The sequence below is a fragment of the Electrona antarctica genome, assembly GCF_951216825.1.
Source record: "Electrona antarctica genome assembly, chromosome: 7".
Classification (NCBI taxonomy): domain Eukaryota; kingdom Metazoa; phylum Chordata; class Actinopteri; order Myctophiformes; family Myctophidae; genus Electrona; species Electrona antarctica.
In genome coordinates this window covers 57,755,342-57,770,223 of record NC_136812.1, presented here as the reverse complement: position 1 = coordinate 57,770,223, position 14,882 = coordinate 57,755,342, and the positions used below count along the sequence as shown (strand labels likewise).

The window sequence follows — 14,882 nt, the reverse complement described above, 5'->3', positions numbered from 1 at the left end:
TATATGGTCTTGTGCCAGTTGCATGTTTGTTTATGAGTTTAATTGATCAATTTACTTTTGTATCAGTTTGATCGGTTTATTGTTTGTTTTGGGCATCAATTGACTTGAATTAATTCCCTTTGCATCGTTATGCAGTCAGCGAGGTAGATTACATTTACAAGTGCATTTTTCCATATTACATTATGTTTGTATGCTTTTGTTGTTCTGATCTGTGTTTTTGTTGTGTGTTCACCAGTTTGACGCTGGTCCTGGAGTGTCGAAAGAATGCTTAAATAAACCACCAGTAGGCTCTATACAACAACCTGACTCGTCTGTGAAGGGAGTGACAGTACCCAGTCTACATATTGTGAAATAAAAACATTCAATCGAGAGAGTGAAGAAATAAAAAGCCTTTATTGTATTGTATGGCTAATGCATAGGCAAGAATAATACAATATAGTGCTGTATACCGTGGTCCGTTGCAGCACACAGCCATCATCAGTGTCTAAACTATTGGTGATTAATTTCATTGTTGGTGTATTTGTTGCTGACATTTCAACTGGACTTACTGAAATGTCAGTTTAAAATACATTTGCTCAGGAGGCACTAACTCTTTCACAACATTCCTTGGCCCGGTTTCCCAAAGGACACCTCTTACACCATGTAAGAGGTATGGTGTTGCACATGCTCAGTTGCCCTCTAGGCCGCACATGAAGCCTGTGTGCGGCCTAATTGGCTGCATGGCAGCCAATCAAACACTATGTCCTTTTTTGGGAAACACTCAAACACAACATAGAAATACACAAACTAGACTAGAGCACAGCCATACCTGTCCTCATTGCGCACGTAAGGCCTCTTGTATGAATACACAAACCCGTTTCCCTAAAGCCTCTTTAGCCTACACACACCTGTCGACATGTGGCGAATTAGTATTCACAGAGAAATGTGTGGTGCGAGTGTGACTTTCTTCATCTCATTTAAATATAAAAACTTTGAAATTAAGGCCTACTTCAGCATCAAAGAAATTAAATTACATTTTTTTTAAGAGTGAAGAGAGCCTACTGTCAGCTGTCCAGCACAGGCTTCATGTGCGGCATAGAGGGCAACTGAGCATGTGCAACACCATACCTCTAACACCATGAGGTAAGAGGTATGGCTGGGAAACCGGGCCCTTATTTATATTATCATTGAGTCATGGTGTCATTATGCTTGCTAGTTGCTATGGTTTTCTTTAGCAGCTTCCTGAGCACAATATTCTAGTCGTGTAAAGAGGGGACTAGGAAAGGGATTCCTTAAAAAATAACCACTGTTGTACTGTACAGGTTGGCCCAATTTATAGTGGGTAACTGGCTCATGACATTTATTTGTGCCAATTAATCCTCTATAGCAAATGGAGATAATACGATACTCTCTGCATATGGTTTATTGCATTAATAGTTACATACATTAATTACATTTTATAACGGCCATTTTCTCCTTAATTTAGTCACTGTTATTATCAAAGCTCCATATCATCTCTGTCAGGTGGAAATCTCATATGTCCAAACTTACTTTTCATGAGACTAAAATTCAAAAATAGTAAAAGTAGCAGAGCTTTTAGATTTTCTACCTTTGATGCTTTGTGTGACGCTCAAGCAGAGCTTTAATTTACCGGGAAAATACAACAAATAATAATAAGTTATAATTTATAATGGACTATAATGGAGAGTTTCTGCCCGACTGCAATATGTCCCTATTGCTGCTTAGTAATACGGTTGGACTGTGGAGGGTGTAGAACAGGGTTCCCAAACGTCTTTCAGCTCGAGACGCAAAAGAGAAACTTAGTTGTTGGCCAAGTAGCAATAATATACTTATGGGTTCCAGTCTAGGCTATGGGGGGAATTGGGGAAACTATTTGCAGTTCTAGACCCTGTAGAAAAGAAGTAAGCATATAAGCAGTATTATATTCAAACTCTGTCAGACCACAGAACGTTAAGAACCAAACCACCCAGATGAATTAGAAGGATTTAAAAACAAGTGTTAAGTGTATAAAAATCGGTTTCAAATTCATGATAAATAAGCCATAGTTTTTCCTGCCAAGGGCTTTGGGGCGGGGGGGAGATGTCCACTAAATGCAGTGTAATAATTATAGCACTCTAGGCCCTAGAGTGCTATAATTATTACACTGCAACAGTATTCTGATGCTATACCCTAGAGTCTAGGGTATAGCATCAGAATACTGTTTACCTTGGCATAATTTCCAAACTGTTGTTGCTTGTATGACCACCTTCCCTACCAACATACAGCTGGCTAATTCTCATACTGTTTACAGTGGAGATGATTTTCCCTTGGTGTGAGTACGCTGGTGTGACTTCAGGCTACTCATCCGGGTGAAACTCTTGTTACACTGGTTACAGTCTTTCTCCGGTGTGGAGACGCATGTGTGACTTCAGGCTGCGTATCATAGTGTAACTCTTGTAACATGTATTACATTGGAAAGGTTTTTCTCCAGTGTGGGTACGCATGTGCAACTTCAGGCTACCTGAATCACTGAAATTCTTGTAACATGTATTACATTGGAAAGGCTTTTCTCCAGTGTGGGTATGCATGTGTTTCTTCAGGCTACTTGATTCACTGAAACTCTTGTAACATGTATTACATTGGAAAGGCTTTTCTCCAGTGTGGGTAAGCATGTGTTTCTTCAGGTTGCCTGACTGACTGAAACCCTTGTCACATGTATTACAGTGGAAAGGCTTTTCTCCAGTGTTTGTATGCATGTGTTTCTTCAGGCTACTTGATTCACTGAAACTCTTGTAACATGTATTACATTGGAAAAGCTTTTCTCCAGTGTGGGTACGCATGTGCAACTTCAGGCTACGTAAATCACTGAAACTCTTGTAACATGTATTACATTGTAAAGGCTATTCTCCGGTGTGGGTACGCATGTGTGACTTCAGGCCACCTGACTGACTGAAACCCTTGTCACATGTATTACAGTGGAAAGGCTTTTCTCCAGTGTGGGTATGCATGTGTTTCTTCAGGCTACTTGATTCACTGAAACTCTTGTAACATGTATTACATTGGAAAGGCTTTTCTCCAGTGTGGGTATGCATGTGTTTCTTCAGGCTACTTGATTCACTGAAACTCTTGTAACATGTATTACATTGTAAAGGCTTTTCTCCGGTGTGGGTACGCATGTGTGACTTCAGGCCACCTGACTGACTGAAACCCTTGTCACATGTATTACAGTGAAAAGGTTTTTCACCAGTGTGGATAAGCATGTGTCTCTTCAGGTGATAAGGCGCACTGAAACTCTTGTCACATTCATTACAGTGGAAAGGTGTTTCTCCATTGTGGGTACGTAAGTGTCTCTCCAGGTGATATGAAGACCTGAAACTCTTGTCACAATGGTTACACTGGAAAGGTTTTTCTCCAGTGTGGAGGACACGCTCGTGTGTCTTCAGAGCACTTGTTTGACTGAAACTCTTGTCACACTGGTTACACTGGAAAGGATTTTCTCCAGTGTGGTCACTGTGGTGGACACGCTCGTGTGACTTCAGAGCACTTGTCGAACCGAAACTCTTGTCACACTGGTTACAGTGGAAAGGTCTTTCTCCGGTGTGCACACGCATGTGTGTTTTCAGGTGAGCTGACACACTGAACCCCTTGTTACACACATTACAAGTGAAATGTTTTTCTCCAGTGTGGAAAAGCTGGTGTGTTCGCAGATGATGAAACACTTTGAAACTCTTACCACACTGTTGACAGTGGAAGGGTCTTTCTCCAGTATGGATACGCATGTGTACATTCAGAGCACCTGACGTACTGAAGGTCTTGTCACATGTATTACAGGGGAAAGGTTTTTCTCCAGTGTGAACACGCATGTGTACCTCCAGGTTACCTAATGAAAATAAATTGCCACAGTGTTTACATGCGAGTGGTTTCTTTCTTGTGCAAGTCGGCTGACGTGTTTTTACTTGTCCTGGTTGAGTTAAAGTCTCTGTAAACTTGTCTGTGTCTACTTGTTTCTGGCTGGTTACAGAGCTGGTGATTGGCTGGCGGGATGCTGAGGTGATCTGTCCATCCCTCAGCATTCGGCGGTAGAGGTCGTTGTGGCTCCTCTTGATGTGTTTATGGAGTAAGACTTGAGACGTGAAGGCATATGGACATTCAGAACAGGAAGAGAGTGGAGTCTGGGACCTCACTCCTGAGAGAGAGAGAGAGAGAGAGAGAGAGAGAGTCAGTCAGCCATAAGTATACATTGAAATTGAGATACAGTTTCAGACAGGAACATAATGCTGAATATTACACCGTCCTCATTTTCACATTTGTTTTATGTTCTGGTCCACCTCAACCCTCGAAAGGTCACATTGTTGCATGAAAATTAAGCCAAGTTAAAGCCAAGTCAAGAGGAGCACAAATACTGTGTGTATTTGTGCTCCCCTTGACTTGGCTTAACTTGGCTTAATTTTTCACATTCAAATTCCAATGCGTATTCCAATGAAAATATCCTAAAAAACTATATTTGGACTAGACTAGACTATTTTACATGTCATTACACATCCATACCGCTGAAACCATGTTATGAATCGAGCGATTGAACCCTGTATTTATTTTACATCTTATAACCCTACACACATTCGCAGATGATCGTTAGATGAATGTTAATATAATGTAATGACACTTTGAGGTTACATCTTCGTACAGGTATTGTTCAGCTTCCTTCAGACAATGCAGCAGTGATAATAATAACTAAATAATGAGGACGGTAGCTTTATAAAAAACGCAAAAAGACGCCCATTTCAAAACATCGCTCCTGTGATATGAAAATCATTTTAGTTGATTATAAAAACATTTAAAAATAAAATGATTTTCATTATATAGAAACATTTAAAAATAAAAAGATTTTCTTTATAAAGAACCTGATTTGGTCTTAAATGTGTTTTCCACAAATTAGTCTTAAAATGGGGGTCGTCTTATAACCAGAGTCGTCTTATATTCGGCACAATATGGTATATACTGTAGTGTACAGTATGTCACTGTTTTGAATGAGATATCATGCGTCACCTCAAATTGCTTCTTTTCTCTAGTGTGAATTGCCACAAACTAAAAATATGAATTTGACTGTATGAGTCCCCATGGCTGAACTTGGTTCATGTGCCTCTCAGATGAGCCTTTTGAGTGAAGTTTATTTTACAAACTGTAGGCTAGATGTACTGTAAATAGTTATTCATGTATTTACCTGCATCAGTCTTCATGTTTTGTTTCACATAACTCCCTGTGTGACTCCTCACTGATGTAGTTTGTTCTGATGATTTCAGGTCCTGGGACAGCTTGTTGTTCAAAGACAATCGTCGTCCTTCCACATTTGGCATCTTGTGTGACTTCCCTTTGTTTAAAGCTGAATGACCTTCCCCGGTCTCCTCCCAGTCACTGTCTTCAATGTCAGATTCAGAACAGGGTGAAGTCCACTCATCACTGTCTTCAGTGTCAGATTCAGAACTGTGCGAAGAGAGGAGCTGGTCATCTCTGGTTGGCTGTGATGCTCCACAGTCCTGGACATCAGCTTGTGATTTCACGTGTTCAGTTGAGGTGCTGGCTACAGACTTTGTCTCTTTGTTATCATCTTCACTTTGCAGTGTCAATGTTGACCCATCAGGTCTTAGCAGTAGCTCCTCCACCTGTTCCTCTTTAAACTGTGGAGGTTCTAGTTTCACCTGGACCAGACTGGGGCTGCTCTCCTGCTGTTCCTCTTCAATCTGCATAGGTTCTAGTTTCACCTGGACTAGACTGGGGCTGCTCTCCTCAGTCTCCTGCTGTTCAGGTGAAACCTCGTCTTTAAACACAGGAAGGAGTGAGAGATCTAGAATGAGGAGAGAGGAGGGAGAACATCAGAAGAGAGCAACTCAGTAGCCCAATTCCAATACCTCACTACGACCACACTGGATTGTTTTTAATGAGAGCCATTTGATGCACGTTCGTGGAAAAAAAAATAATACATAATAAAAAAAACAATTTGAAAAATTACCATGTTTTCATTATGTTGGACTGAACTTAAGTGGAAGCCAAAAGTGGATTATACGTTTTTTTGGTCTTTACACTAGATGGCGCTCTTGGAGAACATGGACAGCACGTGGTCACAAAAATGTCCTCTCACGTCTCCCACAGGCAGAGGGATTCTTTTCCTGGTAGTTTTGGCTGCTGTGTTGTTCCAGTTTTCAGCGTGGCCACTTTCAATATTTGATGGCCTCTAACTACTGATCATTTGCACAGATTTTCAAACAGATTTATTTTCACAAACACGCAGCGAACGGCTCTCTCATTACCGATGATGCGGTGTTACCATAGGTAAGCCAAGAGCGCCATCAACCGCAAGAACAAAAAAAGACCTCATCGGCAAAGCATTGGTAAAAAAGACGACAAAGACGTCATCCTCAGTAAGTGAGTTAACTCTTTGACAGATTCTCGTCCAGCCTCTACGGTTGGTAGCTTCTGCTATTGAAAATTGCCCTTTTTGAGAGATTTATTGAAAATTCTCTGTTGTGAATGTGCGATAACGATAATAAAAAACTGAGCTGATAAAATGTTTTGTTTTTGTAAAAACAGCATGTTTTTTCATTTTTTTTTATACTGTTTCTAGGATTCGTTCTGAGATAAATGCATTTTAAGTTTTATCTGTCATTTAATTTTTTTCTGCTGGGCGTACATACCCATGCCATATATCATTTTAAAGAGTGGGTTGTTTAGTTCAAATGGGGGTTCCTTTCATAGCAAAACATGCACGTATCTCACATGACACAGATTTTCTGGGTATTGTAGTGAGATCCCAACTTCAAGAGCTTTATGACAGGGTGTGCACCGAGTTGATCTAAGCATATTAATAAAAAACGGGGTTCACGAGTTTTGGGGGGGGAAGCAGACAACGGTTCTATTCTCGAGCCGTTCAAGGAGTTAAAGCACAGAGGGAAACTTTAAGTTATGCCGATATACATACTTCAAGAGCAGCACATGTTTAACTGCCTTTAAATAAAAAGGTACGTACCTGTCCTGTACAACTTTACTACGGGTTGCATCTGTGGAGGTTCTAGTTTCACCTGGACCAGATTGGGGCTACTCTCCTGCTGTTCAGGGGAATCCTCATCTTTAACCACAGGAAGGAGTGAGATATCTAGAAGGAGGAGAGAGGAAGTAACGTCAGCAGAGACTCATTGTGTTTCATTGATTGGATTTGACTGATTCTCATACTAATTTATTTGTTTTGAAATGATCAGTAGTGTTTATATTTTACAATTACTTTGTTAAATGTTTACACTTGTAAAATCAGACCCGTCTGAACAGAGTGGTGATGTATTGTACTACTCAGTATTGTACTATGCCGTACTGTACTACTCTGTACTGTACTACTCCATATTGTACTGTAGTAAAGTACGGAGTAGTACAGTAACTGTACTGTACTACACCACACTGTACTACTCCGTACTGTATTACACCATGCTGTACTGTACTACTTTGTACTGTACTACTCCGGTACTGTACTCCTCCCTGGCCTCTGTGTATGTGTGTGTGACGCTGCTCAACAGTGCCATCCAGTCACACACACACACACACACACACACACACACACACACACACACACACACACACACACACACACACACACACACACACACACACACACACACACACACACACACACACACACAGCTATCATAGATAGGCCTGCTACAGGACATTATCATATCATACATAGTGGGGGTTGCATTCCTTTGTTTTCATCATGGGTCTATTTCACGCCTCTGTGAATGTCTTTGTTGCCACTGCTGGAACTATAGTGCCCCAAGAAAACATCAAGCATAAACATGATTTGTTTTTGTTTTCACAAAATATCATTGATTGTTTATACATCTTTCTTTGAGATTTACATTAGACACAAGCCTATTTAGACAAACCATTTTATTGAAATTAAAAAATAAAATCTCAGATTTATTTCTCCCGATCCCGATCATTTGAAAATGATCACCCAATCTGATTGGGACATCCCTAATACATACATAGCTGCGTATAGGAGTGACTAGCACCACTCAAAAAAGGGTCACTCTCAAGGACTTTCAAACTAGGAAGGGTATGGCCTGGTCAGCCAGCAATGACATGCATAAGATCTGGTCATCCCAGCTTAGTAAGATGTTAAAAGAAAAAATATGTAGGACGACCGTTGAGCCGATTCTACTCTATGGCTCCGAGACATGGACACTTTCAAAGAAACTAGAGAAACGGTTGCACTTACACCCGCCTTCTAATGAGAGCGCAAAATCTGTCTTGGAAGAGCCACCCATCGACTAATCTAATATACGGCAACCTTCCCTGGGTTTCTTCACTAGTCCGATCCAGAAGAACACAGTTTGCCAGCCACTGCTACAGAGCTGTTATATCTTCCTTTCTTCTCTGGAGTCCTGCCTCAAAGCAGACCAGAGGTAGAAAACTGTCGTTCCCTGATGTCATCGCTAGGGACACAGGCATCAGTAAGCAGGAACTGTGGATGGCAATGAAGGACCGGGAAGTCTGGCGTGTTATTGTGAAATCCACGATCTCGACCGCGGTCGAAAAATGATGATATAATTGTACGAAGATGTATCAGTATGCACTACATCTGTGAACTGAGCGGTGCAGGCTGTGTGTATACTGTACTCTGTACTGTACTGTGCTATTGTTATAGTTATAGTGGTCACTGGTCAGTGTGAAACTCAAAAGCAATTGGTATTTTATTTTACATCAATTTAATTGTTGATTAGTCACGTTTACAATGAGGTACAGGCGTTCATGGAATGAGCAACACTGCTAAACATGTGGGTGGTTGGTATTCAACCCTAGCTTTGAGTTGCATAGTGGATTGGATGATTGCACTCTCCCACAGTAATAAGGGAAAAAGCTACACATATTGGCCATATTCACACTTTATTAAGTTTACACTCAGTGCGCTTCAGAGCACAGTAGCCTACTGCTTCCGTAAGATTGCATTGGGATTGGGAAAACATGGTACTGGCTGGCAAACAACCACTGAAGTGGTTGTTTCACCCATGACATAACCTTTTACGTTCCTGTGTAGTTTTATCAATTCTCGCTATCAACCCTCAACTCTCCTGGCAAATTAGCATCGCGGCGGGGGAGGGGGGTAGCACATCTCCGGCCGACAGGTGTGAACGGTTTTGCCAACGTAGGCCTACTAATGGGGGACCATTTAAAACAAAGGCGGCTTGCATGCTGTAGTTTGCTACTAACATACATTTGGGGCTGCCAAAGTAGGCTAGCTTTTGTTGTTTTTGCGCTAGCCCCTTCTATATACAGGTCTAATGTTTGTTTTTAGTTCAACGTTTTAAAAACGCCATTGACAATAAAAGGGACATTTTACATTGTAAATCCCATTGACAATAAAGATAGCACAGCGAAGAGCCGTTCGCTGCGTGTTTGTTTTGACCATGTTTGTTTTACATAATCATTACATCACCTAATCATAGCATGATAAGAGCGCCCCTCACTTCACACAGGTGTGATTGTTCTTGTTTTTTCGCCCTCTCTCTTCGAAGTTCAGACTCTAAACTAAACTCTAACTGACTGGGCCACGGTCCGCATGGCCCAATGGACCCTACGCCGGTGTCTCCTGGCTTCCATGACACTGCATAGTTGACCAGCATGAGCAGACGCCAAGCTTTCGTGGCTGCTTGGGGGAGCAACCTCTATGGGAGCAAGTTAGCAAGCCACACGTTTTATTTATTTATTTTAATTTGTGACAATCACCTGCACTATAATACTTAAGCATAATGTTGCACTAAGACGAAATAAGAAATAACCCCATACAATGTAATAACATGTGCAGGGCGCAGCCAGGAACTCTTGCCCCGAGATACCCGTAGGCCTGTGTGTCTCAAAGAATAACACATTCGGGGGTCCTTGACATGAACATGTTCTATTCCAGGTTTAACACAGCCGACGCGAATCGCGTATCAATACGTTATCAATTAATCAAACGTCGGGTGCGGATCACGTATCAATACGTTTCAATCACTTTTTTATAGCATACTTTCATTCATCTTTTTACCCACCCGGACAATGAAGAACCATCGCCCTATCATTGCTGCTTAGTCCCGCTCACGTGATCAGAAAAAACAACAAAAAAAAAAAAAAACCCTCCCCTCCTGAAAACAGGAGGGCGGGCCGCTTTACGTGTATAAACCAGTGTAGAATGGATGCGCCCATGCCGATGTAGCCCGTGTGTGAAAAGAATCAAATTTCACCTAACCTCGCCTCACCAGGCTTTCCTCCACCTATTGGCTTTTATACTCGATTCCCCCCTCCCCTCCTGTTTCTCCTGCAGGAGTAGGGCCTTGCGAGATGGGGGCTCATGTCTCGGAAAAAAACATACGGAACGCTGTTACGCTGCCTAACACATGATCTGCAGATTCTGCACCAGATCGGCAACACACATGGACAGATGCATGTTTACTTCTTCATACTGTAGCGACCAAACGATCCCCGAGCCTACAATACTACGAACTAACAAACGAACTACAGTATCGAGAGGGGCCGCCATGACAACAGACAGTCTACCGTTGGTGGATCACGTATCGCCATGCAGAGCCGTCATAATCGGAGATCGCTCAGACGTGTGATTGTAACGCTTTTTTATTCATTATAATTGTAGTGATAAGACCGCAATGAACGCGTCGGGGACGTAATCGACCCGGGTGTAATGTATAACGAACTTTTCCGCGTCCTAAACCGTGCATGCCCAGGCATGTTCCCTATACTAGCTTGAAAAACAAAATCAGCTCATGATGACAACGCGTCTCACCGTTATACTATAGTTCTGAACCGAATGGTGGAATGGGACTTTTTATAGCCGTACGATCAAGACTTTTGCTGCCCAATGTGCCCATGACCCCCCCCCCCCCCCCCCAATGTTACTGCGATCAAAACAATGAAAGCAGTGAATCATCATCTAAAGGATGCAGAGTTATGAAGGTTTATAGTCAGACATTGACAGGCAGATATAACAATAAAAACAATAAATATGCTATACATCCTATACACCGAATGAAAGCCCTGAATGTGTACTTTTACGAGGAAAAGAGTAAACATTGATCCCATGTACAGTCTGTCATAAATTGGTTACTGGGTGGATGCACATTGCGCCCACCAGATATAACTGCAGAGAAGACATGGACCCGTACTCAATATTCACAAAATAAGGCCTATAGCGACATATAAATACTATATACCGTATGAAACAGAAGACTCTCTGCTTTCATAAGAAAAAAACTTCTACTGTAGTAATAATAAAAATCACACCCATGTGAAGTGAGTGGTGCAACTCTGTCCCATATTCTGTTCTCTGCTTATTCAATACAGCTCGCTATATACGGACTGAGGCAGAAAGTCATGTAAACCTTTTATTTACAGTTTGGTCTGTAAACTTCTACTGTAATAATACAAATCACACCCCTGTGAAGTGAGCGTTGCAACTGTTCTGTACTTATTCACTACAGCTCGCTATATACGGACTGAGGCAGAAAGTCATGTAAACCTTTTATTTACAGTTTGGTCTGTAAAGTTGCGCGGTGCAACTGTAGAGAACAGTTGCACCGCTCACTTCACAGGGGTGTGATTTTTATTATTACAGTAGAAGTTTACAGACCAAACTGTAAATAAAAGGTTTACATGACTTTCTGCCTCAGTCCGTATATAGCGAGCTGTAGTGAATAAGTACAGAACAGTTGCAACGCTCACTTCACAGGGGTGTGATTTTTATTATTACAGTAGAAGTTTACAGACCAAACTGTAAATAAAAGGTTTACATGACTTTCTGCCTCAGTCCGTATATAGCGAGCTGTATTGAATAAGCAGAGAACAGAATATGGGACAGAGTTGCACCACTCACTTCACATGGGTGTGATTTTTATTATTACTACAGTAGAAGTTTTTTTCTTATGAAAGCAGAGAGTCTTCTGTTTCATACGGTATATAGTATTTATATGTCGCTATAGGCCTTATTTTGTGAATATTGAGGAGTTCATGTCCATGTCTTCTCTGAAGTTATCTGGTGGGCACAAGCTGCATTCAATAACCAATTACTGTCTAACTGTACATGGGATCAATGTTTACTCTTTTCCTCGTAAAAGTACACATTCAGGGCTTTCATTCGGTGTATAGGATGTATAGGATATTTATTGGGTTCAATTTTATATCTGCCTGTCAATGTCTCTGACTTTAAACCATCCATAACTGCTCGCTGTTCAAGATAACCACTTCCAGGCAAATGCAGGTGTTGCAAAAAGGTCAATATCTCCAGAATGGAACATGGTAAAATCAAAATGTATTTTTTAAATTGAAGTGGACAAGTTCAGCTTTCTTTTGATGTATGCGTGTGATTCTCGCTATAAGAGAACATTTTGCTGTGGGCCCCCGAACAAGGCCTTTGTGCAATGTTAAACGGTAGCAACATCCAAATAGGCCTGTCGAGATCTTGTAGCAATCAAAGTGTTAAGCAACATTAGGAAGCAAGCAAAAATAAAAAGACAACTTTAGAAACAAGCTTTTAAAAAAGCAACCGCAATTAAATACCAATATACCTCGAGTCGTTTGGTATTCAAGAAAAGCAAACCCAAAGTCGCTTCTAATAAGCGGACAACATGGGAACACGTTGGTCACTGTACCTGTGAACATGTCCTGGTCAGTCTCTCTGGTGTCCATCTTCACAGTCTGGATTTTCCTCTCAACCTCGTCCTCTGTATCTGATGACTGACACATCAATTAAATTCTGTATCGTCTCTGTCGGTGGTGTTCAGTAACGATTTACTTTTACTAAAACAAACACAACTACTAACGCATGGGTACCCGAGGGGCCGAGGCTACTCTGCATGAACGTTCACTCTGTTCCGTTTTAACCTCGCGTCTCACCAGACTTTACTTCTGTTCTGTTGTTCTGACCATAGAGTAATAAAAGGATAGAGACCGAACCAGAGCGTTAGCCTCGCCCCCCGCTATTCATTTCAGTGGAAGTTGCTCAGTGGCGTTTTGAAGCACCCGGAAGAACCTCTAGTCTACTTGAAGTGCAACCGAGCGCTCAATGTTAAAGCCCAGCTGCACGGGGTTTCCACGTCATGAATCCACGGGTCCGCCTGCAGTTCACGCTCCAACCACTAGGGCCGAGTGCTTCAACGCTGGAGAGCCTTCCCTGGGGGCTTGCTCGACTCGTAGTTCTGTCCCTCTCTCTCTTCCGTCCGTCGAGAAACACGCTGAACTGCACCCTCTGTTCCTAGGTAAAGGTGCATACCGCAACCTACTGTACAAGAGTGTGCAACATCATGTCAATTTCCCAGTGCTGATCTTTCCTTATATTCTACTACTCAGGTATGTATTGTACAGAAAATAAAACAATGCCTTCCTCACCATTGCTACTCCCTTTCCCTCTGCTCCAAGAATCCCTGACACATATCCCATGCTTCACAAACTTTGTCCTGCAAATTGTGCTCTTTCCTCTGTGTACCTATCACAGATCAATACAAATGTGCTCTACATTTTCTATTTCTCCACAGTTCGCACATGTATTGCTCTCTCTACCTTACCCATAGTAAAAAGTGTACTATTTAACCCTGTGTGGCCCACCCATAAGTCTTATAAAGATAATAAAATCTGCACTCTCAGTAGTAAAGAGTCTTATTTAATAATGATGAGGATCCGCAACAGCAGTCAATCCAGACAAACGCGTTTCGGCGCGCAGGCCCTTCGTCAGTGTCAGAATTTGCATAGCAACGAAAATTACATGGTTATATAGAATTTCTGTTCAATTAAAAGGGACTATGTACAGCACGTGTCTCATTATTAAAAAGGCATACATAGTATTGAACATAGGCCTACATATTATTATAAGAAATCATTATAGTCTCATTTCAACTCACAGAATCCACAATACAAAAAAATAATAATAATAATAATACATTTTATTTATAAGGGGCCTTTCAGGGCACTCAAGGTCGCCGTACAGGTTAAAAACAGTTGATACAAAAACACAGTTAAAAGCAAAGCAAAACTAGATGTTCAGCAAAGTTCATCACAGCCCCAGCATTGTAGACCACCACTGTAATAGCACCACACTGACGAGGGAAAATAAATGTAGACGGACACAGACAGCTCAGATTCACAGCTCCACACAGGACGCTGTCCTCACAGCAAGTGAGTCACATACACGCCCACCGCAGGTGGCACTGATCAGTGTTCAATTACGCATAAACATGCATCAAAACAATAATAGTTTGCCTCTGTACATAATAAAAGATACAATTAAGAGCACTTCTTAACACTAGGGCACATAGAAAACAGTTTAACACCAATTCTTCATTTAGACCTTTAGGAAATACAGTGTTTAAGAAATGGATCCAAAATGCTTCATGTTGCAATAATAATACCGGTCTCTGTCCCCTCCTCTCTTTAAGGGGTTAATATGTCTTCAAACCTCAGGGTACATATATCATGTCCAGTACTATTAAAGTGTCTGGATATGGGGGATTTTTCATCTTTTGTTCTGATATTACTTTTATGTTCAGTGATTCTGGTGAATACCAAACGACTCGCCCCTTTACCAACTCGCCCCCGTGAAATGTTTTAATGTAGTTAACAGTTCATTTAGTATTTCCCTCCCTCTCTGAAATTATCTTGCATACAGATTTATTTGATTGTATAGTAGTCGATCTCTATACTCTGTAAAATTAAGAAAGAATAACATGACACAGCGACGGTGACTGCTTAATTAAGTTAACTAGTCCTTACCCGTTCTGATATATTTCAACTTGTATAATATATTTGTGTGTGTTTTTGTAATGAATAAAAACAGCAGTATAACATGAAAGTATTCTTACAAATGCAAACGTTTT

At 41.3% G+C, this 14,882-nt stretch overlaps 1 protein-coding gene across 1 annotated transcript; it reads right to left on the bottom strand.

The window, feature by feature from the left end:
• Positions 1-374: 374 nt before the first annotated feature.
• On the bottom strand, positions 375-12,984 carry LOC306926750 (uncharacterized protein). Its single transcript, XM_079506168.1, has 4 exons — positions 12,666-12,984; positions 7,001-7,126; positions 5,201-5,821; positions 375-4,165 (listed from the first exon to the last, which is right to left on the bottom strand). Exons 1-4 carry the CDS (start codon positions 12,757-12,759, stop codon positions 2,880-2,882), a joined length of 2,127 nt encoding a protein of 708 aa, XP_079362294.1. The 5' UTR covers positions 12,760-12,984; the 3' UTR covers positions 375-2,879.
• Positions 12,985-14,882: the final 1,898 nt, after the last annotated feature.